At 48.5% G+C, this 24,953-nt stretch overlaps 2 protein-coding genes across 4 annotated transcripts in view; both read left to right on the top strand.

Moving 5' to 3' along the window:
* Positions 1-3,328, top strand: part of Pglyrp2 (peptidoglycan recognition protein 2) — a 7,132-nt gene extending 3,804 nt beyond the window's left edge. The window contains exons 3-5 of one of the 2 annotated variants that reach the window (XM_021218210.2): positions 254-464; positions 1,172-1,469; positions 3,223-3,328. In XM_021218210.2, the coding sequence (XP_021073869.1) occupies positions 254-464; positions 1,172-1,469; positions 3,223-3,234 (521 nt within the window). In that variant the 3' untranslated portion in view covers positions 3,235-3,328. The remainder of the gene's footprint in view (positions 1-253; positions 465-1,171; positions 1,470-3,222) is intronic. The other variant, XM_029531418.1, reaches the window with a different exon arrangement.
* An 8,009-nt stretch (positions 3,329-11,337) lies between these two features.
* Rasal3 (RAS protein activator like 3) lies at positions 11,338-24,587 on the top strand. Of its 2 annotated transcripts, XM_021218171.2 has the most exons (18): positions 11,372-11,389; positions 11,512-11,858; positions 14,933-15,072; positions 15,184-15,262; positions 15,369-15,430; positions 17,189-17,259; positions 17,624-17,750; positions 17,836-17,934; positions 18,352-18,888; positions 19,334-19,478; positions 20,039-20,183; positions 20,992-21,228; positions 21,323-21,524; positions 21,623-21,741; positions 22,494-22,884; positions 23,085-23,242; positions 23,875-23,938; positions 24,025-24,245. In XM_021218171.2, the coding sequence occupies exons 2-18, from the start codon at positions 11,528-11,530 to the stop codon at positions 24,178-24,180; spliced, it is 3,063 nt and encodes a 1,020-aa protein (XP_021073830.1). In that variant the 5' UTR covers positions 11,372-11,389; positions 11,512-11,527; the 3' UTR covers positions 24,181-24,245. The 2 variants fall into 2 exon arrangements, with proteins under 2 accessions (XP_021073829.1, XP_021073830.1); XM_021218170.2 differs by having other exon boundaries at positions 11,338-11,858; positions 24,025-24,587.
* Positions 24,588-24,953: the final 366 nt, after the last annotated feature.

The following is a 24,953-nucleotide window of genomic DNA, read 5'->3' as shown; positions in this document are numbered from 1 at the left end:
TTTCTTTCTTTCTTTCTTTCTTTCTTTCTTTCTTTCTTTCTTTCTTTCTTTCTTTCTTTCTTTCTTTCTTTCTTTCTTTCTTTCTTTCTTTCTTTCTTGTGTATGCTTTCTGAGACATCTCCCTGGCCTAAAACCAGGTGTTTGTCAAATCCTGGAGGCCAGAGGGATGCCCACAGGTTCATTTTAATAGAGATTCTGTCTTCCAGAAGGAAATGCTTGATGATCAAACTCTAATGCTCCCTTGCTCTTGAAGGATGCCCAGCCATTCACCCCCGCTGTCGTTGGGGAGCGGCTCCCTACCGAGGCCACCCAACGCCACTCCGGTTGCCACTTGAATTCTTATATGTGCATCACACATACGTGCCAGCGCCACCCTGCACCACCTTCCAGAGCTGTGCTGCCGATATGCGCTCCATGCAGCGTTTCCACCAGGATGTACGCCGCTGGGATGACATCGGCTACAGGTGGACCTAGCCTAGTCCACTGTGGGAGGGACTGGAAGGCAGGAAGTAGAACGAGCGGGCTGAAATGAGCAAGTAGTAGAAGGGTTTTGTAGTGGGCGTGGTCAAAAACCAGACTGTGGTCAAAGTAAGGGGCAAGGTCCAAAACTGAGGTGGGGCTATAAGTCCCGCAAGGGAGAGTGAGAAAAGAGTGACAAGAGTGAAGAGGGATGTGACTGGTTCTTTGGGGTAGATTCAAAAAGGAGAAAGCTTGTTTTCTTTTGTTTTGTTGCGAGACAGGGTTTTCTCTGTGTAGCCCTAGTTGTCCTGGAACTCTGTAGAATACCTTGGCCTCAAACTCCCAAGTTCTAGGATTAAAGGCTTAGGTCACCACAGCCGCCGCCGCCGCCGCCTCCTCCTCCTCCTCCTCCTCTTCCTCTTCCTCCTCCTCCTCCTTCTCCTCCTCCTCCTAATGAAACAAGGTCTCAGCGGGCCTGCAGCTTACTATGTGGAAAACACTAGTCCGAACTCATAGAGTTCTGCCTGATTCTTCCTCTGAATGCTAGGATTAGGGTATTCCACACCATTTTGCAAGAAAGAACAGTTTCTGGGTTTGCACTTGGAGTTCAAATGATACTAAATTGAATGAAACAGAAGCAGTGTGCTGCACTTGGTGTCATAAGGCACAGGAACAGAGCCCCGCTGATCCTAAATATCTCATCTCTCCACAGTTTCGTGGTAGGCTCCGATGGCTATGTGTACCAGGGCCGTGGCTGGCACTGGGTAGGTGCGCACACACGCGGCCACAACTCCCGTGGCTTCGGTGTGGCCTTCGTGGGCAACTACACTGGGTCACTGCCCAGCGAAGCTGCGCTGAACACGGTGCGCGACGCGCTCCCAAGCTGCGCAATTCGCGCAGGTCTCTTGCGGCCAGACTACAAGCTGCTCGGCCACCGCCAGCTAGTGCTCACTGACTGCCCCGGGAACGCACTCTTCAACTTGCTGCGCACCTGGCCTCACTTCACAGTGGTGAGTCTGCTTCTCCCTGAGCTTAGCCTGTCACCAATGCGCCTTGGAAACATGGCTCAGGAACAACCTTCAGTCTCTTTCCATGGCATCATTTGTCCTGTCTATTCCGCGACACTTCAGCCCTGGCCCTGCCCCAGTCATCTCACCTTTTGCCTAACTCCTAACACCTCTGCTGCCACCCCTCTGACCTCGGTCTGGCCTTCTTTACTTATCCTTGATAGATTACAGACTTCTGCTACCCAGCTCTCTCCCCCAAACCACTGCTGCTGCGGTTCTGTCTCCTCCTTACAGCTGCAGCCCGGAACTCCTGGGCTTGTTTTGGAACTGAAGTTTCTCTCCAGGGCCTCATCATGACTGTGGCCTGATGCTACTCAAAGCTCTCATCTGAAGAGCAATTTGTCTTATGACATTTTTTATCAATTTATGACAATACCTAAGATAAAACCCTTCTGCCTACACTGTCTCAGGACACCCAGCCTAGAACTCACTCCAGACTCCTATTAGGAAGGCTTCTGCTCATACAGCCCTAACCTACCTTGTGACCCTTCACTCCAAATTATGCTGTTGGCAAAACCTCAGTCCAGTCCCTACTCCTATGTTGCTCTTCTCTGCTCATCCCAACCCTGGGGGTTCTTGATAGCCTCTGACTCCCTGACCCCTGAGGCTCCTTACATTAGAGCAATCGAGACCCAGCCGGCACAGCCAACCTGAGAGGCTCACCCAGTCTCTGGTTTCTACCACTACCTAACCACTCAGTCACACTACCCGAGTCTGTTTTGTCTGTGACACAAAGTCTAACCCAAGCTAACCTTGAACTCACGGCGATGCTCTGGCTGGCCTCCACCCCCACCCCCACCACCTCCTGTTTCTGCCTCAAGTGCGGAGATGGCAGGCTTTTGAAATATAGTACATCCAACTGCTGCTTCCTTCTTTTTTCTTTTTAGTGTGTGCGTGTGCATTTGCATGTGTGTGTTTATGTCTGTGGTGTTAAAGACAACTTCCGGTGTTGTCCTCAGGAAAGGCATCTGTCTACCTCCTTTGAGACAGGATTTCTCATCAGACTGAAGCTCACCCAAGAGGCTAGGTTCGCTGGCTAGTAGGCTAAGTCTTCTTGTCTTCAGATCCCCAGTGCTGGGACTGAAAGATGCCACTTCACCCAGCATCTTTATGTAGGCTCTGGGGATCATACTCAGGTCCTCGTATTTGCAAGGCCAGCACTTTGCTGATGGAGCCGTTTCTCCAGCCGCTGTTTTGATTTTGAGACAAGGTTTTCCGTAGCCCAGTGGGGGATGGTCTTTAATTTCGGATCCTCCAGCCTCACCTCTATGTTACTGCTCCTGTTTTCATTAAGCTATCATCTGCCTGCCCTTGCCTACAGACATGTTTGAGTTTTGTTTGGTTTGATTTGTCTTAATAGGGACTTGTACTTGTGGTATAACCTGGGTTAGTTTTTTGTTTGTTTGTTTTTTTGTTTTGTTTTTTTTGAGACAGGGTTTTCACTATGTAACCTGGAACTCACAAAGATGTTATCTGCCTGCCTCCTGGATGCTGGGCCCAAGATTAGCCTTAAACTCTCCAAATCATTTGGCCTTAGACTCCCAAGTGCTGGAATTGTAGACGTTTCCCCATCAGCTTGGTGTCCACTCCTTCACTTTCGGCTCCTGTCCTGTCCTGTATCCAAGATTCCACAGCAAAGGAGGGCAGACCCAGCCATACATTACACCTAAGTCTCATGTTCTCTTATTTCTTCTAGGTCGAAAACTAAGAACTCCTTTGAGGGACCCTTGAAGATCCAGGAGGCATTATCCCTGATGACCCTTTGAGCAACCACAGACCTCCAATAAAGGGACCATTGAAAGAAAATCTCTATGAGTATCACCTTCCTCAGGGACCAAAAGCACCGTGTGTGTGGCTCAGTGGGAGAGCACCTACGTGACAAGCTTTAGTTTTAGCTTTTAGTTTAGTTTTTTTTTTTTTTTTATTTTCATGACAAGGTTTCTCTGTATAGCCTTGGCTGTCCTAGAATTTGCTCTGCAGACCAGGCTGGCCTTGAATTCACAAAGATCTGCCTGCCGCTGCCCCTGCCTCCGCCTCCTTAGAGCTGGGATTAAAGGCATTGCCACCACTGCCCATCCAAGGCTCTTATCTCCACTCTAGCACTACAACAGAAGTCAAGCTGGGTATGGGAGCTCATACTCGTAATCATAGCAACTGGAAGATAGAGGAAGGAGGTTGGTTTCCTTGGAAGCTGTGGGTATTAGGGACTGGTCCCTTCTAACAGTAAGTACTAGAGAGTCAGGATGACAAAAATGGAGGCAGTTTATTTTACGACCTTGTAAGGTAAAATGCCAACAAAACTGGCAACGGCGCCCCATTGGGAGAAAACTGCCCTTTATTTATTTATTTATTTTAATGGTCCTAATCAAAATTCCCCCCCCCCCACTTTGCTGCATGTTGCCTGAGTTTCATTATCCATCCATCTCCCCCCTTTTTCAATGTATGCTCTAGGTCATGATGCAGCAAGCTGCCTGTATCCCCTCATCCTATAAAGATAACCTTTGGTTTGAAAAGAAGGTTAACTAGCCGGGCGTGGTGGCACACGCCTAATCCCAGCACTCGGGAGGCAGAGGCAGGTGGATTTCTGAGTTCGAGGCCAACCTGGTCTACAGAGTGAGTTCCAGGACAGCCAGGGCTACAAAGAGAAACCCTGTCTCGAAAAACCGAAAAAGAAAGAAAGAAAGAAAGAAAGAAAGAAAGAAAGAAAGAAAGAAAGAAAGAAAGAAAGAAAGAAAGAAAGAAAGAAAGAAAAAGAAGGTTAACCAAAAGGCCAGACAAGAAGAAGGCATAAGCTGTTAGGGGAAAGAAGCCAATGCCTTCTACTTACCTGAAGCCTAAGCCCATCTAAGGGGCTTCTGTATTGAAAAACGGACCCTTGCATTTTGTTTCCCACCAAGGCTAGAGGCTACCCTGTGCTACAGAATCAAGAAAACAAAAACAAATAAATTAATTTCAGTACAAAATGGTGATTTGGAGGCAACCCTAGAACTTCCCTATTGGGGAGTAAGAAGGCAAAGCCTAGGGGGAAGCAGTCAGGCCCTGTTTCCACTGCAGGCGAGCAGAGCTCGGCTCCTGGAAGACAGCATCGAACAGTAATTCCCTTCACTGGAACTCCTGGGTCACTGGGAGAGGGCCACTCAGGAAATGTTAGCTCAATGGCACACTGGGACTGTTTGTCACATAATGAACAGATTGGACCCCATTTCTTTAAAAAAAAAAAATTACATTATAAAACATAGGCTGAAGCTGTCGCTCAGTGACAACACTTGTCACTGGGAGCCCTGGGTTGCATCTCCAGCACTAGAAAAATAAAGGAAAAGAGAAAGCGAAAGGGGGAAATGTGGGGAGTGACCCAGTATGCAGCAAACTAATAACACTGAAGAACTCTGGAGATGCCAGGAGATAAGTATAAGAATCTGAGTTCAAAAACCCACTACTCATGTAAAAAGCTGGGTGCTGCCGAATGCTTCTGTAACCCTGGCGCTATGCAGGGTGGGCACAGGAGTATTGCTGAGGCTTGGCAGCAGCCAGCCAAACTCCAAATCTGATGAAATATACTATCTCCAGAGAATAAAGCAGAGGGTGACAGAGCATAGCATTTGATGACATCCTCTTCTGGCCTCTGTGGACGATCCCCACCCCAACCCCTAACCCCAGTCAATGTGGCAGAACATGGAGCAGCTCCTGTGCACAGTGAATGGTTTGAATGAGGTGGGACTATCTAAAGTATAAACATATCAGACCGGAAACCTCTGACTCTCCAGGAACAGTCGGTGGCTTTACTAACCACGCCATCCCTCCATTAGACTGGGGATATACTTCATAGGTGAATGTTTGCCTTGCATATTTGAGGCCTGGGGGTCCACTTTCAGTACCACAAATGAAAAGCCAACCATTTTGATTAGTCATTTTCCATCATAGGAATATTCTATAACATCATACTGTACCTAGTAAATATATACAACCATAATTTATCATTTTTGTAAAATATGGCTGAGATGGCCCACACCTTTAATTTCAGTTTTTGGAAGTCAGAGGTAGGCATTTGTCTGTGAATTTGAGAACAACCTGCTCTACCAAGCAAGCTCCAGTCCAGCTATGGCTACATAATGAGACCCTATCCCAAATTGTAATCAATTAATTAACATACATGCACATGCCTTTAATCCTAGAACTCGGAAAGCAAAGGCAGGTGGAGTTTAAGTTTGAGACCAGCCTAGTTTACATAGCAGGGTTAACACAGAGAAACCCTGTCTTGCAAAAACCTAACTAATTCTGATTAATTAATTAATTAATTAATTAATTAAAATAAGCTGAGTGTGTAGCCCAGTAATAGAGTGCTTGCCTAGCATATACAAAGGCCTGAGCTCCATCTCTCCCACTGCATAAATGAGGCATGATGATGCATCCCTTTAATTTCAGGGCTCAGGGATAGAAAGGAGAAGAATCAGGAGTTCATGGTCATCCTCTTGTAGCCCAAGCTAGCCTTGAACACACTATGTAGCTAAAGATGACCTGCAAGAGGATGGCCTAGTCGGTCGTCAATGGGAGGAGAGGCCCTCGGTCCTGGGAAGGTTCTATGCCCTGGTATAGGGGAAGGCCAGGGCCATGAAGCAGGAGTGGGTGGGTTGGGGAGCAGGGGGTGGGGGAACTAGGAAAGGGGATAACATTTGAAATGTAAGTAAAGAAAGTATCTAATAAAAAAATAACCTGCAATATATATAGCAAGCTCAAGACCAGGCTGGAATACAGAAGATTACGTGTGTGTGTGTGTGTGTGTGTGTGTGTGTGTGTGTGTACACATATATATGTATATGTGTGTATACATATATATGTATATGCGTGTGTTTATTATATATTATATATATTAATCTAGAGCTATGGCTCAATTGTTAAGAATACTTACTGCTTGGGGCTGGAGAGATGACTCAGTGGTTAAAAGCACTGACTGCTCTTCCAGAGGTCCTGAGTTCAAATCCCAGCAACCACATGGTGGCTCATAACCATCTGTAATGGTCTCTGATGCCCTTTTCTGGTGTGTCTGAGGATAGCACATACATAAAATAAATAAATATTAAAATAAAAGAATACTTACTGCTCTTTCAGAGAATCTGGGTTCAGTTCCCAGCAGCCCCATAGTGTTTCAGATTTGTCTTTATCTGTATTTCTGGTCTCAGGGGATTCAGTGCCTTCTTTTGACCTCCATGGGCATCAGGCACACACATGGTATACATACATACATACATACATACATACATACATACATACATAGAAAAAACAAGCAAAAACCTGTTACATATAAGAATAAACCAATCCTTTTTAAAAGTTAAAGAAAATGAAGAAAAAAATGATTTAGGTGCAGAGGTATGACTCAGTGGTAGAGCACTTTCACAGTGTGTGTATAGTATGGAGTTTCATTCCCAGCAAAGGAGAAGGAAAGAGCAGAAATCTGGGAATAGAGCCAGTATGTAATGATATGGCAAATAAAATAAGTAGAACTATACATGGGCAGGGTGTTGTTTTATTGAACAGGACTCATGTAGCCCAAGCTGGCCTTGAACACACTATATAGCTAAAGATAACCTCCAAATTCTGATCTTCTTGCTTCTACCTACCAACTGAGATTAGAGAGCTGTGCCACCACATCCAAGTTTATGTGGCACTAGGAATCAAACCAGGGCCTTGTGCATGAAAGACAAGTGCTCTGCCAATGATGCTCAAAATAAAATTTCAAATGAAAAAATTAAGATGTATTTATAATAGGATTATAAGGTGTAAGAAATATAAATGCATTGTCCCTTTTTTGTGTGGGGGCAAGTTTGAGGCAGAGTTCCTCTGTGCAGCCCTGGCTGTCCTGGAACTCTCTGTGTAGACCAGGCTGGCCTCTCCCTGCCTCTGCCTCCTTCAAAGCAAAAGTTTCAGGACAATTACAGTAAGGAGAGCTTTAAACTTTGAGCCTGGGCCTGCCAGTACCATATACCCAGAGAGTCAGCCTTATCCTATCTACTCCATGAACCCAACACACCACATACATAGTCCACTATATATCCCAGGCTGGCTTCAAACTTATGGCACCCATTTCCTTGCACCAGTCTTCCAAGTCCTAGAATTACATGTGTGCCCTGCCCCACAAATTATTGTTATCCCTGCCTTTGTACAAAGTGTTCCTTCTACCTGGTCCAATCGTCTGTTTTCTTCTCGTGCTTTGGTGTTTAGATGTCACCTCCCTAGAGAAGCCTTCCCTGGTTTTTCCAGCCTTCCCTGATTTTTCCAGCCTGAGAAGAGTGGTATTTCTGCTCAACTGGTCATCCTTCATCCAGTGAATCTATCTTGTCCCAATCTCCCATACAAATTCATAATGTCACACTGAATTCAGGACATGTCCCCTCCCCAGATGGGAAAAGGACAGAAATCATGTTTATTTAATCTCTTCTTCCATCTCATGGAGTAGGCACTCAGGAAACATTTGTCAAACATGAGCTTTTTAAAATGTTTTAATTATGTATATCTGTGTATGGTTATATTCCCTTGCAGTGTGGAGTGTAAAGACCCTCAGAGGCCACAACAGGGTTTCAGGCACTGCAGAACTGGACATACGGATGGTCGTGAGCCACCCGTGCCATAACGTTTCTTGCTTAACCTCAGAGCCACCTCTCAAGCCCTTGAAGGGAGCTTTTGAAGTCTGATACCATCACTCTTTACAAACAAGGAAACTCAGGGAGAGGAAATGGCTTGTCGGAGGTCACAGTGAGAAGGGAGACAGCCAGCGGTCCAGCCTGGGTGAGAATAGTGCTGATTCACTCCTGCCCGAGTGCTGGCCTGTGCTGCAGTTTCTTTATTTTGTATGTTGTACGTATATACGTGTGCATGAGAGTAGGGGTCTGAAGACAACTTGTGAGAGTCTGTTACCCCTTCTTATAGTCACTGATCCATCTTAATGACCCCACCTCTTTCTCAAGTAAACATTTATCCAAACACAAAAGATACTGACTGAACAGCACCCAAAAGCTCACCTCAAGGAGATTTCACAACAGAACACACCCAACATTGAAACTCAAAAGCAGAGCATGTCAAATTTATGTTGTATGAATTTTACTTGCACTTAAAAATAAATCTTGGATGTGAGCTGGAGAAATGGCTCAGTGGTTAAGAGAACAGACTCCTAAACTCGAGTTGAATTCCCAGCACTTATATCAGACAGCTAATAAACACCTGTGGCTGTAGCTCCAGGGGAACCTAATGCTTCTGACCTCTGTGGACACCCTCTCACACATGAATACACTACTACACACACACACACTCATATACACACTCACACACACACACTCACACACACTCATATACACACACTCACACACACACACTCACACACTCGCACACATGCACACACACTGTAGCTCCAGGAGAACCTAATGCTTCTTACCTCTGTGGACACCCTCTCACACATGAATACACTACCCCCCCCCACACACACACTCATATACACACACTCACACACACACACACTCACACACATGCACACACACTGTAGCTCCAGGAGAACCTAATGTTCTGACCTCTGTGGACACCCTCCCACACATGAATACACTACCCCACACACACACACTCATATACACACACTCACACACACACACTCACACACATGCACACACACTGTAGCTCCAGGAGAACCTAATGTTCTGACCTCTGTGGACACCCTCTCACACATGAATACACTACCCCCACACCCACCCACACATACATAGTGGGGTTACATTTTAAATATTGGTCAAGGTGATTGATCCCAGGATTCAGGTGATTGAAGCAGGAAGATAAAAGGTTCAAGTCCAGCCTGGACTAAGTAGGAGACCTTGTGTGCAAAATATATATATATATATATATATATATATATATATATATATATATATACAGGCTGAAAATGTAGATCAGTTGGCAAAGCCTTCATCTAGCACAAATAAAACCCTGGGTTCTGGGGGAAGAATACACCAAACAAAACCAGGAACAAACAAACAACAAGCAAACAGGCAGGGTATGTGGTGCACACCTATAATCCTAGCACTTGGAAGACAGTGGCAGGAGGAATAGAAATTTAAGATCAGCCTTGTCTATGTACCAAGTTCAAGGCCATCCTTGGGCACAATAGACCCCTATCTCAAACAAAGCAAAACAAAACAAAAGAAGCCATCTTCCAAAAATCTCTTTTATGTCCTCACTCAGCCACTAGCCCTTCTGAATGAAACTGATTCCCTGGCTTTTTAAAAAGATTCATTTGTATTATTTTTAATTGTGTCTGTGTGTGCATGTGTGCATGTGTACGTGTGTGCACATGCCTGTGAGTGCATGCTCACTCGTGGAAGTGGGTACAAATGTCCAAGGAAGCATGAACTCCCTTGGAACTGGAGTTCCAGGCAGTTGATAACTGTCACAGATTTAAGGAACTGAACAGTTTCTGGTCCTCTACAAGAACAGCCACACACTTCACTACCGAGCTGTCTCTCCAGCCCCAATTCTGTGGCTTGTAGTGTCGTCACATGCTTGCCTCTCAACTTCTTCCTACTTTCCTTTGCTTTCCTTTTCTTTCTTTCTTTCTTTCTTTCTTTCTTTCTTTCTTTCTTTCTTTCTTTCTTTCTTTCTTCCTTCCTTCCTTCCTTCCTTCCTTCCTTTCTTTCCTTCTTTCTTTTCTTCTTTCTTTCTCTCTCTGTTTTTTATTCTTTGATACAGGGTCTTGCAGGAGAACCCTGGCTCCCCCTTGAACTCACAAACTTCCTGCCTCAGATTCCAAAGTACTAGATTTTTATGTGTGTGTGGTTACCACTCTCAGAAAAGTTGAGGACTCTATGATTGAACTCACCCAGGGTCTACTCTTCAGCTTTTACTTTTGTTCTGCACTGATTCGTCTGACATCCGTAGTTAAAGAGTTTATTCATTTTCCTTGCTATACGATACTCTTTGGTATGGAAATGTCACTGAGTATTTGTTCAGCTGTCAGTGGACACCTGGAGTCTATGGAGTCCTTAGGTGCAGTGTTGGTGGCCATGTCTATTGGATTTCTACCTGGCAGGGGAAATACTGGATCTGAGGAGAGCCACATAACCACACTAGGAAGACAAGGACTGGAGGGGTGGTACAATGAGTGCTGCTGCTGTCACTGAACATGCAATCTTTAGTTCTAACTTAACTCTGGTTTGGGGAAAGTCTAGCCAAGGGTCCAAGGCCAGCCTGGGCTACAACACATGCAGTGAGCTCAAGGCCCAGTCTGTACAATAAAAAATGAAAAGAAGGTTAGGCATGTGGCTAAGTAACAGAGCATAGGCCTTGCACCCAGGCCCAAGGTTCCCTTCCCAAGGTGGAGGGGCTGGTGAATAACTCAGTGGGGGAGGTCCGGCCCCCAATCTCACACAAAGGTGGGAAAGAACTCATACCACCTGGCTGTCCTCTGATCACCATAAAGCACTATAGCATCCACACACAAAAATAATAAATAAATTGGATCTTTTTTTAAATCCATTTCAATAAAATTGTGGCAGCTTCCCTACATAAGTGAGTCTTTCCACACTCCGGCCACAGGAGACTTTAGGGGGCCCTGTAGCCTTGCTAGCCAGCATTTATCTAACATGTTCCCATTTCACAGAAGGCAACTGAAGCTCAAAGAGTTAGAAGTTAGACCTTCTCGCCAGAAGCCAGAACTGCCACCTCTCTTCTACCCCGCCACCTCCGCATCCTGCCCCCATCATGCCCTCCCAGCCTGACTGCAAAGGGGGGCAGGGGGGAAGAGAGACAAGACAGGGTCACGTGGAGCTAGGTTCTGAGGAAGGAAGCACAGTACAGACGGCTGCTGGTTCTGGACTGGCCAGGAAATCAAGGTAAGGGCGGGTGTATGTGTGGCATCCTCAAGTATGTTCCTTGGAGGCAAAGCTGAGAAGAGACAAGGGAAGATGAAGCCAGAATGTGGGCAGACAACGTTCAGAACCTTTTGGTCTCGCAGCAGAGACTCCTCCGCCATGGACCCACCGTTGCAGAGTGAAGATGAAGATTCCCAAACGCAGCCCTCGCTGCCCTCTCCGCTGACATCCTACCGCTGGCACACTGGAAGAAGAGGGGAAAAGGCTGCTGGAGGGTTCCGCTGGGGCCGCTTCGCAGGCTGGGGAAGGTCCCTGAGCCATCAGGAGTCCATGGTGAGCACCCAGCCAACCCCTAGATCTCTGTTTCGTCGGGTCCTCTCTGCACCCCCTAAGGAGTCACGGTCCAATCGCCTCCGGTTTTCCAAGACCCCGTGGGGGAGGCACAAGAACGTGGTACCGCTGGAATCCAAGCCAAATCCGAAGGCCCCAGGTACGCTCTCCCCCAATCCAGCAGGGGCTAGGCTGGGTGGCCGGAAGCCTGGGTGTTTGTCTGTCAATCTAGCATCAGCCCTCTAGACACAGGAAGTTGTGGGGAGTATGAAAGCCCAGCAGGAAGCGGTTGGGGCCCCTAGCAGCGCGCATCTCTCTTTCCCCCTAAACTGGGGTGAGGAAGACTGGCAGGACCCGTAGGCAGCTGGGGTCCAGCCGAGAAAGGTTGATGGATACACCTTAGTACTGTGTGGTTGTCTAGAGCTTCTTGGCAAGCCCTTGACTAGATGTGGATTTCAGCTGCCTTACTTTGTTTCCTTGAATGTGAAATTCCCCATCTCTGCCTTAAAGACAACATTCATTCATTCAAGCAGATGTTCATTCAGTGTGTGTGTGTGTGTGTGTGTGTGTGTGTGTGTGTCCGTCCTTTATCACAACACATGTGTTGAGGTCAGAAGACAACCTGCATTTATTTATTTATATTGGAAAGGGGGCAAGCAAGCCATGGTTCCAGGGGGTCAAAGGCCAACTTTCAGGAGTCAGTTCTCTCTTCAGTCTGGTGAGTCCTAGGGATCAAACCCAGACAGCCTTGGAGGCAAGCACCTTTATTTTCTGAGCCATCCTGCTGGGCCAAGCAGAAGTGTTTTGAGCATCGAATTGGTCCCTTCGTGAAGCACTAAGGAGAGCTGTGAGTGAAGCAGTTGGCACTCCCTGCCCTGTGGAGTTCACGTTGGAGTGGGTGGGGGAGGAACAGTTACAAACTGCTGCAAAATGAGAACTGGGGGACTATGGAAACTAGGAAGATTAGCCACCAGGGCCTAGCATATACTACGAGATCCAATTGTAGGAAAGAGTTAGGGCCTCGGGTGTGGCTCGGTGATAGAGCACTTGTTTAACATGGGAGAGGCTGTGGGATTGTGGGTTTTACACCCACCACCAAGAAAAAAAGAAGAGTTATGTGTATCATCCCCTAGTGGTAAAACCGGGTAGAAAATACACAGAGAGGATTGGTTCAGCCGGTGTTTGCTGGAAGCTCATGGTTAATTCAGCTCTTTCCTAGAAAGTCTTGAAATGCCTTCCTTTCATCAGACCTAGGACTACTAAAGTCCCAGCACTTGGAAGGCAGGAGCAGGAAGATGATCGGCCCTGAGTTCTAGGCCTGCGTAAGTCATATAACAAGGCTTTATCTCAAAACTACTGAGACTCTGGCAAGGTGCCTGGCAAGTAAAAGCACCTGGTGGCAACCCTGAGCCACGTGGTCAAGGGGACCTGACGCCTAAGGGTTACCCTTCACCTTCCCGTGAACCCACACAGATAAACAAATAAATTCAAGCTGTTCTCTGGCCTCCACTTGTGTAGTGGCAAATGTGTGTGTACAAACACAAACTAAATAAATGTCATAAAACAGCTCTGCCTTAATATTATATTTAGAGAAGTGGTTTCACATTGTGGGGCTTTTTTTTCTAAGATAGGCTCTTGCTACATAGCCCTGGCTGTCCTCAGACTCACAGGTCCGCCTGTCCCTGCCTCTTGTTTGTGGGGATTAAAGGTGTGCACCACCAGGCCCAACTATTTCTTTCTTTCCTTCCTTCTTCCTTCCTTCTTCCTTTCTTCCAGAGCTGGCCCACTACATAGGTTCCAGACAGTGCTTTCTACCAAGCAAGCTTGTTCCTTCCTAGCTCAGCATCTCCCACTACTACCCCCACAGTGGGGGTTGGGGTAGCCCACTGTTTTAGGGTATGCTTAGTACAAGCCAAGCCCGGGGCTCAGTCCCCGGCACCACAGACACACCCTAGCTCCTAACTAGCTGCAGACACTTCCGTCCAGCCTGTACCGCCCTTCCCTTGGTTTCCCTGGGCTTTGCTCATCTGCCAGCCTTTGCTCAGAGTCTGCCATATACGTCATATACTTTCCCTTCCATCCTGACTGAGGGAAATTCAAACTTCAGTTCAGAACCTAGTGCAAATGTCGGGAGGAGTAGAGTCCTCCCTGATCCACTCTCCACCGACACCACCTCCCCAAGAAGGAAAACTCCATGTACTTAAACTTGGTCTACACCATTCTTGAAGGGATCCTTTCCACCTTAGGGGAATTATTTGTGTCTCTGTGTGTGAGTGTGTTTGTGTGTGTGTGTGTGTGTGTGTGTGTGTGTGTGTGTGCACAGCATGGAGACATCACAGGATAGCACTGTAGAATCTGTTCTCTTCTTCCACCCTTATGTGGGCTCCAGGAGTTGAATTCACACCAGGCTTGCATGGCTGGTACCTCTACCTATTGAACCACCTTGCTGGTCCCAGATTAATTATCTATGTAAGAGACCAAGGCTCGTACACCTTCATTCTGTCTGTCTGTCTACCTATCTCTCCCTTTCTTTCTCCTGCCTTCCCTCCTCTCCCTCCCTTTTCCTCCTCTTCCTCCTCTTCCCCCTCTTCCTCCTCTCCATCCCTTCTTGTTTCTGGAATAATGTCTCAAATTAGTAGCCCAAACTGGCCTAGAACTCATCCTCCTTCAGTTCAGTGTGTCAGGCACTGGCGTTGCAGGTGAGCGCTACTAGGCCTGCCTTTGCCTACTCTCTTGGTTAAAAGAAGAACACTAGTGTTCGAAGCCTGGCTTAATCACACACTCACAAGTTGTGTGATTCTGGGTAGGCCACTCTACCTTTCTGGGCCTCAGTTCTAATGCCTTTTGTTTGTTTTGGTTTGGTTTGGTTTTTTCAAGACAGGGTTTCTCTGTGTCACCCTGGTTGTCCTGGAACTCACTCTGTAGACCACGCTGGCCTTGAACTCAGAAATCCACCTGCCTCTGCCTCCCAAGTGCTGAGATTAATCTAATGCCCTTTAAATGGCTTTTGAAGATGGAATGAGAAAAGGCATGAAGAGCAATAAACATAGTACTGGACACAGAGCTGGCAGGCTGTGTCCACTTCTAGGGTTATCGAGAACATATCCCAGAGAGGTAGATCTCTACCCAAGGGCGCCCAGACTGACATGGTGGTTGTTGAAGTGTGCACCTATGAAGAAGGGGGTCAGAGGGAGAAGAGGAGACTCTGAAATCAGCATCTCCTCCTGTTCCCAGAGCCAGAGCTGGAGTTGGTAGCAGACCCAGATCTACCTGTTGCACAGATCCCTGAGCCTCCCACCCCTGACATGCCTGTTTGGAGCATTGATGGCTTTACCCTTCTCGAAGGAAGGCTGGTGATGCTTGGTGAGGAAGAGGTAAGCGAGATCAGGGGAGAAGAGGGAGGGGCAGGGCAAACACCAGAACTGTATGTGCCCCCTCCCCCATGTGCCCTCCCTTTCTGACTGCCCACTTGCATGGGGGGACAGGGTCCTCGCCAAATCCGAGTGGGAAGCGCCAGTTCAGAGAGCAGCATGCAGGCAGTTTTGGGGAACCTCAAGGATCCAGGTAAATTTGGGAATTTGGGGAGGCTGGAGGACTGGGGAGCCTTTCAAAGTGATTCATAATCTACCATGCTTCCTACCCTTAACCTCCTACCTCTGACCACCCACAGTTCGGACCCCTGGAAAAATTGAGCCGGAAGCTGCTGGTTCCAACCAGGTCCACAATGTTCGGGTATGGCAGCCAATGTGATAGGGCAGGGGAGCGACAGGGGTGAACAAGATCTCCTAGACCTTGGCCTCAGACATGCTCTACCATCTAACTATATCACACACAGGCACGCGCACACACACACACACACACACACAGTAGGGCCAGGTGTGGTAGTGCACACCTGTAATCACTGTCACAGAGACAAAATGATTGCTTAGTGAGTTTCAAGCAAGCCAAGGTAGATATTGAGACTGCTTGAAAAATAAACACATACATGATGACTATGTTAAATTTTCTGATCCTTAATCTCTGCTTCCTGAGTAGCCTTAATCATGGTCCCGGGCTGGGAGGACTACGATAAAAAGCATCATGGGTAGGTCACTGGCCAGCTCCGAGTTCTGCACCTATTGTCAAATAAATATCTAATAAAATAATTTTTAAAAATAAATAAATAAAAGAAAACTCCTGCCGGGCGGAGTTTAATCCCAGCACTTGGGAGGCAGAGGTAGGTAGATCTTTGAGTTCGAGGCCAGCCTGGTCTACAGAGTGAGTTCCAGAATAGCCAGGGCTACACAGAGAAACCCTGTCTCGAAAAAAACAAAAATGAAAAAAGAAAAAAGAAAGCTCCTCTCCTGTTTTTGTGTTGTTTGGATATGTGCGTTGCTTTGTTTGTTTGTTTGTTTGGGCAGGGTCTCTCTATGTAGGCTTGACTGTCGTAGACCTCACTATGTAGTCTAGAATTTCCTGGAAGTTGGTTTGCAGTTCATGCTGGCCTCTAATTCTCAGCAATCCTCCTATGTCTGCATCCTGAGAGCTCCATTTTACGAGGATTGCATAGGGAATTCAGGAAAGTGAGTGAGTGGTGCTTTAGAGACACAACTGCTAGGCTGAGGAGATGCATCAGTGGCGAAGCAAGTATGGGGACCAGCGTTTGGCTCCTCTGCACCCATGACAATGCTGGATAAGCATGGCAGCCCACTTCCAAGGCGGGCACTGGGAAGGGGAGGACGAGGAGCCTGGCAGCTATTGAATCAGTGAGTTCTAGATGCAAGTGAGAGACCCTGCCTTCTGGTGGGAAGCACCCCACCTAGACATGTACACACATGCCCACTCACATACATGTGTGCACACACATACACATCACATACAAAGACACATGAAAAAATACCATAGAAATCAGAAATGGAAGCCTGCCTGCTTTTCTGAGTTCTAATTGAAAAGTACTAACTTTTCCATTTCCTTCTTTTTATTACTTTTTTGGATATTGACCAAAAGCCTATGCATGATTTCTCTGACGCTCTGGGCTTTTCAACAGTCCCTGTCCACTTCTACCATGTAGAGCTTGCTAACCTCTATTACTGAACATGCTGGCTTTCTTGGACACTAACTCAAAAGGCACAACTAAGGAGGGGAAGAAGGGAGGGAAGAAGCAGGGGAGCAAAGAGGGGAGAGAGAGGAGAAAGAAGTGCAAGCTGTTGGGCAGGGGAAGATAACACCATTGACTTAAAGAGCATTTGCCCCTTGGGAGGCTTCAAGTACAATCTCCAGTATTGCACAACATGACTATAAATGTCATATGCTGGTTACAAATGTCAATGAATCTGGTAACAGATGTTAGTGAGCTTGGTCCACCAAGACCAGCAGATCCTCAAGAACACTCTGGGTGGGACAAAGCCGAGGAAGGAGCACAGGGTTCTCCCTGGCTCACATACCTCCCTGTCCCCTTAGAGGAAGGAGCACAGGGTTCTCCCTGGCTCACACACCTCCCTGTCCCCTTAGAGGTTACTCAAGAGGCTGAAGGAGAAGAAAAGAGCCAAGTCAGAACTGGGAGCCTACACCCCTCGAGACGGGTAAGAGTCTCTGGGAAGCTTGAGGGCTGTGGCTCAACATCGTGCCATCTGGCAGCACCTCTGGGTTCCTTCACCTTCGCCAGCTGCCTGTGTTCTCTCTATTCTGCTTCATGCTAGGTAAACATGGGGCCACAAAGACCCCAGCTGAACTTTGGGAGTCATCTCTAATGAAATAAAAGCTAACCAAATACCCTGGACCTAGGAACTCCAAAGAATGCATGGAAATTCAGCCATAAGGGATGGAGGTGGGGGAAGGAAACAGCTAGGATGCTGAAAGGATTCAGCAGCTAGGGTAACTAAAGATTAGAAAGCTAAGGACTAAGTGAGCAAGGAGTAATGCCTTGTTCCCCTTCTCTGGCCCCAGACCTCCCAGTGCTCTTGGTTCCAGAGAATCGCTGGCCACACTCTCTGAGCTGGACCTAGGTGCTGAGAGGGATGTGAGAGTCTGGCCGCTGCATCCTAGCCTCTTGGGGGAGCCGTACTGCTTCCAGGTAAATAAGGAACCCACCTTAGCCTCTGCTAAACCCTTGGTACCACCTCAGCCTCTATTAAACCATTGAATCCCGCCTCAAATAGGTAACCTGGGCAGGTGGGAGCCGCTGTTTCTCATGTCGCTCAAGCGCTGAGAGAGACCGTTGGATTGAGGACCTTCGTCGGCAGTTCCAGCCAAGCCAGGTCATTGAGGGGGACGGACACAGAAAGCCCTTTCACCAGCCAGACCCTGCCCCTTCCATGCCATCCGAACAGTTTGTCCCCCAAACCTCCCGTGCCACACACCAGCCCCGTGAATGTCAAACATGCCCCTTGCATCGTTTTCCACCTATTTGCTCCCTAAGTCCTGTTTACCAAGTACGCAGTCCAGGGCTATTCCTCTGTATCTTAAACTCTAATGCGTGAGACATTCACCAAAACTAGATGTGTTCTGCTTAGCTCCTAGATATTTGTGACCCCAGCTTCTTTCCCAAGGGGTCGTGCAATCTCCCCATGAGCAAGTCTCCCAGATCGTGGTGCGCATCGAGTCACAGTGCGCATCTTGGGTCTTAGAGCATAGACATCTCCGACAGTCCCCTCCTACCCCACTCTTGTATATAGGACAACGTGGAGCGGCAAGAGATGTGGCTGACAGTGTGGGTGCACGAGGCCAAAGGGCTACCCCGAGCAACTGTGCCCGGAGTGCGTGCGGAGCTGTGGTTGGATGGCGCGCTATTGGCGCGCACTGCTCCCCGGGCCGGCCCAGGCCAACTCTTCTGGGCCGAACGCTTCCACTTCGAGGCGTTGCCACCTGCCCGTCGCCTGTCGCTGAGGCTGCGTAGAGCAGGCCCGGCAGGGGCAACCTTAGGCAGGGTGTTGCTGGAGCTGGATGAGGTGAGCATCCCCCGCGCGCCTGCCGCGGGCCTGGAACGCTGGTTCCCGGTGCTTGGGGCGCCAGCAGGTGCGGTGCTACGGGCGCGGATCAGGGTGCGTTGTCTGCGAGTGCTGCCGTCGGAGCGCTATAAGGAGCTGGCCGAGTTCCTCACCTTCCACTACGCGCGCCTGTGCGGGGCGCTGGAGCCAGTGCTGTCTGCTCAGGCCAAGGAGGAGCTGGCAGCAGCCATGGTGCGCGTGCTACGAGCCACTGGCCGAGCGCAGGTGAGAAGCCCTAACTACACAGACAAGAGGATAGATAGCGCTTTCTAAGTTGTGCTGGAGAGGAAGGGCCTGAACAGTGTTCAGCGAGGCGGGACACCGTGAGAGATGGGACCAATATTTTACCAATGAGGGACAACGAGTTCAGTACATCTGGAATTTCAGATACTAGAGACCTGGCCTTAACTTGATCTGTGAGAGGCAGACCCTGAATTTCAAATGGGATGGGTTCACTCTGAACTTCAGCAAGACCGGAGGGGCTGGAGGAGAGCCTCAACACTGTTAGGCAGCTTTTCTACTGTGAAAGGTGGAAGTTGTAGCCTCAGCTAAAAGCTGAGGACTGTGCCTGAATATCAGCTAAAAGGCACAAGGTCTGTGCCTAGGTATGAAAGATGAGCCAATGATCAAGATTCCCAAGATCATTCAATGTGATCTCTGTCCCCCACAGGCACTGGTGACAGACCTAGGAACCGCAGAGCTGGCACGCTGTGGAGGCCGTGAAGCGCTGCTATTCCGAGAGAATACCTTAGCCACAAAGGCCATTGATGAATACATGAAACTGGTGGCACAGGAGTACCTCCAGGAGACCCTGGGTAAGTAAGCAGAGAGGGACTGGCCCAGGAAGCCCCCGGTGAACTGCCTTCTGGGACTGAATGGCGCTTTAGGGTACCAGAATCTGGACTGGGAATGGAGTTGCTATTTCCTCAAGATGTCTGGTGCTTCCAGAGTAAGTTGCAGATGGGCTTTATCTTAGGGGTTTTATTGCTGCAAATGAAACACCATTACCAAAAAGCAAGTTGGAGAGAAAAGGGCTTAACTTTCACTTCCACGCTGCTGTTCATTATTGAAATCAGGAATTTAAACAGAATAGGATCCTGAAGGCAAAAGCTGATGCAGACATGAAAAGGTGTTGCTTACATGGCTTGCTCAATCTGCCTTCTTATAGAACCCAGAACCATCAGCCGGGGACCACCCCCATTGATAACTAATTGAGAAAACGCCTTAACAGCTGGATCCTCATGTAGGCATTTCCTTCCTCTCTGCCGACTCTAGCATGTGTCAAGTTGACACGCAGAGCCAGCCAGTACAGAGATGGAGGCTGGATGTGACATATTTGGGTTCATGACCTTAGACTGTCTGTGCTGGACTGCAGGGCAGGTTGTGCGGTGTCTCTGTGCCTCCACTGAGGACTGTGAAGTGGACCCCAGCAAGTGCCCAACACCAGAGCTGCCAAAACACCAAGCTAGACTGCGAAACAGCTGTGAGGAGGTTTTTGAAAACATCATCCATTCTTACAAGTGAGAATCAGGGGCCCAGCGCTGAGTACACCCTGCCACATTGCCACGGTACTGCCTTAACCAGCCAAATAAAATGCAGGGCACTCAAATTTGATTTAATATTTGAAATATGCTTACCTCCAAGTCGAATTTAACTGCCCTGGTCTCGTCTGCTACCTACACTCTTGCCATGCCACCTAACACCAAGTAGCCTAGGACCAACTTCCTTTGCCTTCAACCACAAATGATTCCATACCACCTAACCTTGGTCAATATACGATTTTAATTTCAGATTATGCATATTCCTAACCCTATGACCCGTGACCTTAAGAGATCCTGTATCCCGAATCTCATGAAACTGATTATAGGAAACACGAACATGTCCCTTGGCTTCTAGTCCCAGGATAACTTGCATGCTTAATCCTGTGACTTACAATCCTAAGCAACACTGTAACCCTGTAACGTTATATTATACTCAGAATCTCACTTTCATATACAATTAGTATACCCCAAATTCATGACCTCTGTTCCCATGTGACCTTGTCTGCCCAAATCTGAAAGTTCAGGACCTAAAAGTTGCCATAATTATGCTCTAAGTTCTTAGCCTCTGGAACCCAAGCCCCAAGTATTATTATCCCAGATATCCCCAACCCTGCAACCCAAACAACAGGTTCAGTGAAGTGAAAGCACACACAGGCTTCATGAGCCCTAGGTCAACTGATAAGCCGTAATGTTTCCTATGCACCTAGCCTGTAGACTTACAGCTTTGGTCGCACATAGTCTTTCTGTCCCTGTCCCCTTCCTCTAACTGTTGCTTCTTCTGTCCCAGCTGTTTCCCGGCAGAGCTGGGCACCGTGTTCTCAAGTTGGCGTGAAGCATGCAAAGCACGAGGCTCTGAGGCCCTGGGCCCCCGGCTGGTGTGTGCTTCCCTCTTCCTGAGGCTTCTATGCCCTGCCATCTTGGCACCTAGCCTCTTTGGCCTGGCACCAGATCACCCAGCCCCAGGCCCAGCCAGAACCCTTACACTCATCGCAAAGGTCATCCAGAACCTCGCCAACTGTGCTCCGTAGGTGTTGGGAGAATGTGAGGCAATGATAGGGTCAGGGAGTAGGGGGTTGGCAGGTGTCTGTCTTGACTTAACCAGTTTGGCTCTAACTCAGGTTTGGTGAGAAGGAAGCCTACATGGCATTTATGAACAGCTTCCTGGAAGATCATGGGCCAGCCATGCAACACTTCCTGGACCAGGTAGCTACAGTAGATGCAGACAGCGCACCCAGTGGCTACCAGGGAAGTGGAGACCTGGCCCTCCAGTTAGCAGTTCTTCATGTCCAGCTCTGCACAATCTTTGCTGAACTTGACCAGGTGTGACCTGAACCCAGAACCCTGGGTGCAAGGTAGAAAGGCTGGGAGGCACTGGAACCACATAGCTCACCGGACATCTTCCTTGCATCCCTCGACAGAAAACCCAAGATAGCTTGGAACCACTACCCACCATCCTTCGAGCCATTGAGGAAGGCCGGCCTGTCCCAGTGTCTGTACCAATGCGTCTTCCCCGGATCTCCACTCAGGTCCAATCCAGGTAACCTCGAATCCATTCTGTGTTCTCGTGGGTGGCAGAAGAAGTAAATATGTTAAGATGAATAATGGTGGGGGCAGGATCACGTTGAGGTCAGAGGCCGAGAATGGCATTACATCAAGAGGCAGGCAGAGGAGGGGCCCACTGTGTGGTCAAAGGGCAAACATTCACATAGCCAGAGCTCAAGATTGGGATGCAGTCGTGTCAGAAGTCAGGGAAGAGTTACCTCAGGCTCAGAGAAAGCAGCCTTGTGGTAAAAGATGAAGGCCATGTGTCAGAGTCTGTGGATGGGGTCAAATCAGGGGTCAGTTAGGGACAAGATGTTACAAAGGTCAGAGGAGCAGAGGTCAAGCTTAGGGCAAATAGGACTAGTCATAGGACCACAGGTCAGAAGCCATTTCCTATGAAAAGTCAAGAACAGCAGCATCAGCTGAAGCCCAGAGGTTGGAGAGAAGATCAGGTCAATTAGGGAAAAGTGGTTACCCTTGTGAGCAGAGGCCGATGCCCTGGGGTCAGATGGAAGTCAAAGTATTGAAAGGATCAGAAGGTCAGAAGTCAGAGCCAAAGCTAGAGAGAGGGAAAAGATTAGGTTGGGATAGTAGGAGTCAAGGTCAGGGTCTCATCAAAGTCATAGGTCAATTCTGGTCCCAAGAGAATTCTACTGATGTAAAAGTGGGGTTGTTTTTGGCTCTAGGCTGGGGTGGGGTCATCTCCAGAGCCAACTGAGGGTCTGAACTTTCACATCCCACCTCCAGCTTCTCTTCAGGGGAGAAACCCGGCTTCTTGGCACCCCGAGACCTCCCGAAGCACACTCCTCTCATTTCCAAGAGTCAATCTCTGCGCAGCTTTCAAGGGGCAGGAAGCTGGGCCCATCGGCGTCCAGATGAGGAGCGGCCCCAGCGGCGGCCGCGGCCAGTGCTGCGCACACAGAGCGTCCCTGCCAGACGTCCTACCCACCGTCGCCCTTCTGCAGGTTCCAAGCAGCGACCCAAAGTCTCCCTACGCATGGGCCCTGCGCCTTGCGGACGGGCCTGGACTAGGGCTTCTACCTCGCTACCTCGGAAGCCATCGGTGCCATGGCAGCGCCAACTGGACCAGCCGGGGGACAGATACCAAATTCCGGGAACGCACCGACCAGTGGGCAAGGTGACATCCGGTCCAGATCCTCGCCAGGGTTTAGGGCGGGCTAAGGATAAGGAGCCAGACTAAGAAAGGATCTTAAGCTCATCTAACTCTGAGACATTCCCCCCCTCCCCGACCTACAAGTTCCCCAACAGGGTAGAAATGGGATAAAATGAGGAAGGGACCTGAAGATGGGTCGGATTACAGCTACTGTCTTCCCATAGCTAGCAGAGATACAATGTGAGGTAGCTGCACTCCGCGAGGCACAGAAAGCTCTGTCCCATCTGGTGGAGTCGCTGAGAACCCACGTCCAGGCCTTGACGGAACAGCAGGAGCAGCTCCGCTGTCAGCTGCAGGATCTGGACTCCAGACTGGGAGCTGGGTGAGCCCCGCCCTTCACGGTAGCTCTGATCCCAGGTTCTCCGGCAGGGTGGCCCAAATCTCTTCCAGAAAGTCCCTCCCCGCCTAAATCACCCCTGCCTCCAGGCCCTAACAGTTCTATAACCTAGATGTGTCACCCTCGAGTTACCAGTTCAAGCCCTGGCAGCCTCTCCCCTATCTCACAACTCTCTCGGCTTAGTCCTTTTATTTACTCACACCCGCTCAACCAGCCCCTCCTAACCCGATCAGGCCATCTGGGCCCTTCCTGCCCATTGGTCAGTCTCTGCCTTCAAACTGATTAATCATTCCATCACCCCACCCCACCCCAGTATATTCCTTCTGTGAAACTAGATTTAACTTTGTAGACCAGGCTAACCACACACTCTCCATCCTCTTGGGCTTCAGCCTCAGCCCCCACCCCGAGTTACAGGGTTGCACCACTACACTTGGCTAGTCTTTGCATTGTAGCTGTGCCAAGCTCTAATCAAACCTTGCTTCAGATATACTTATGCCTTGCTCTCTAAACCCCGACTTCACTCCAAGCCCTGCCCACTGAATTCTTGACAGTGCGCTCTGGATGAAAGGGACTTTCTGTTTCTGACTTGCCCACTCTCTTGCCCCTGACCCCCACAGGATCTCAGAGTTGGATTCTAAGGGTGGTCTCCCAAGCAACGGAAGCCACTGGCTGAAAAGTCTGGTAAGACCCTTGCCTGAGACTGGAGGGGAGTGGGGACTGTGCCTGGTTTACACCCCAACCTCAAACCCACTTCACTGCCTTCCCAGGAGCACCGCCTGACTGAGCTGGAATGTTCTCAGGACAAGCTGCGAGAGAGCCTCCAGAGCCTGAAGCTTCTTTCAAAAACACCAGGATCTCGGAGCCAGCCCCTGCTTCTCAAAGCACCATGTGTCAATGGAGCCGATCTGTCAATGGGCACTTGAGCATTTCACCCTACTCCATATGGTCTGGAGGCCAAGAGAGCCACTACAGAGGATTTTTCTAACTGCCTCAGCCCTTCGTGGCCTTCAGTGGGGGACAGAGTGGGAGGTGTCAATCACTCTGGTAACTGTGAAGTTGCCCAGTAAATCCATTTCAGAAAATCACCAGTTTCTCTGCCCCTACAAATGATTAATACAAGAGAATGCCCCGTTCTCCATTCAGGTCTCCCAAATTCATACCTAATTTGAAGTCTCCTGAAGATGGAAATGATGAGCAGATCCTCCTATTGGTGTGATCTAAGGTTGTCACTCTAAGAGACTTCATTCTCTCCTCTGTAAAGTGTGTCTAAAAATTCTCTACATAGTGGAAAACTCTTAGTTAAAGGTATTCAATAAAAGGTATTGATCATGTGTTTCCATGAAGCACAGATCTCCCACCTACCTATCCCACCTCATCCCCTACCAATACTTCAAGCTCCAAGTGACAGAATCTTTCTAGACTCCATATCGAAATCCAGGGAGGCAGGGAGGGCAACGAGTCTAGGCGACAGATGGAGTGTGTGTGAGAATACAGTTGGGGTTTATGGCTGGTTGAGTAAGGTGGATGAAACAATAGACAGGCGACCGGGTTAGCTACTTCACTCATCATTTGACCTGCTTTAAAGCAGATCCCTAATCAAAATGGATATGTTTACTTAGAGAAGGCTAATAGGAAATTAATACTTGAACTAAATGAGTAATCAAATACACACACACACACAAACCTCACCTTTATT

The sequence above is a fragment of the Mus pahari genome, chromosome 18 (genome assembly GCF_900095145.1).
Source record: "Mus pahari chromosome 18, PAHARI_EIJ_v1.1, whole genome shotgun sequence".
NCBI lineage: Eukaryota > Metazoa > Chordata > Mammalia > Rodentia > Muridae > Mus > Mus pahari.
This window is presented reverse-complemented; position numbering and strand designations above follow the sequence as displayed.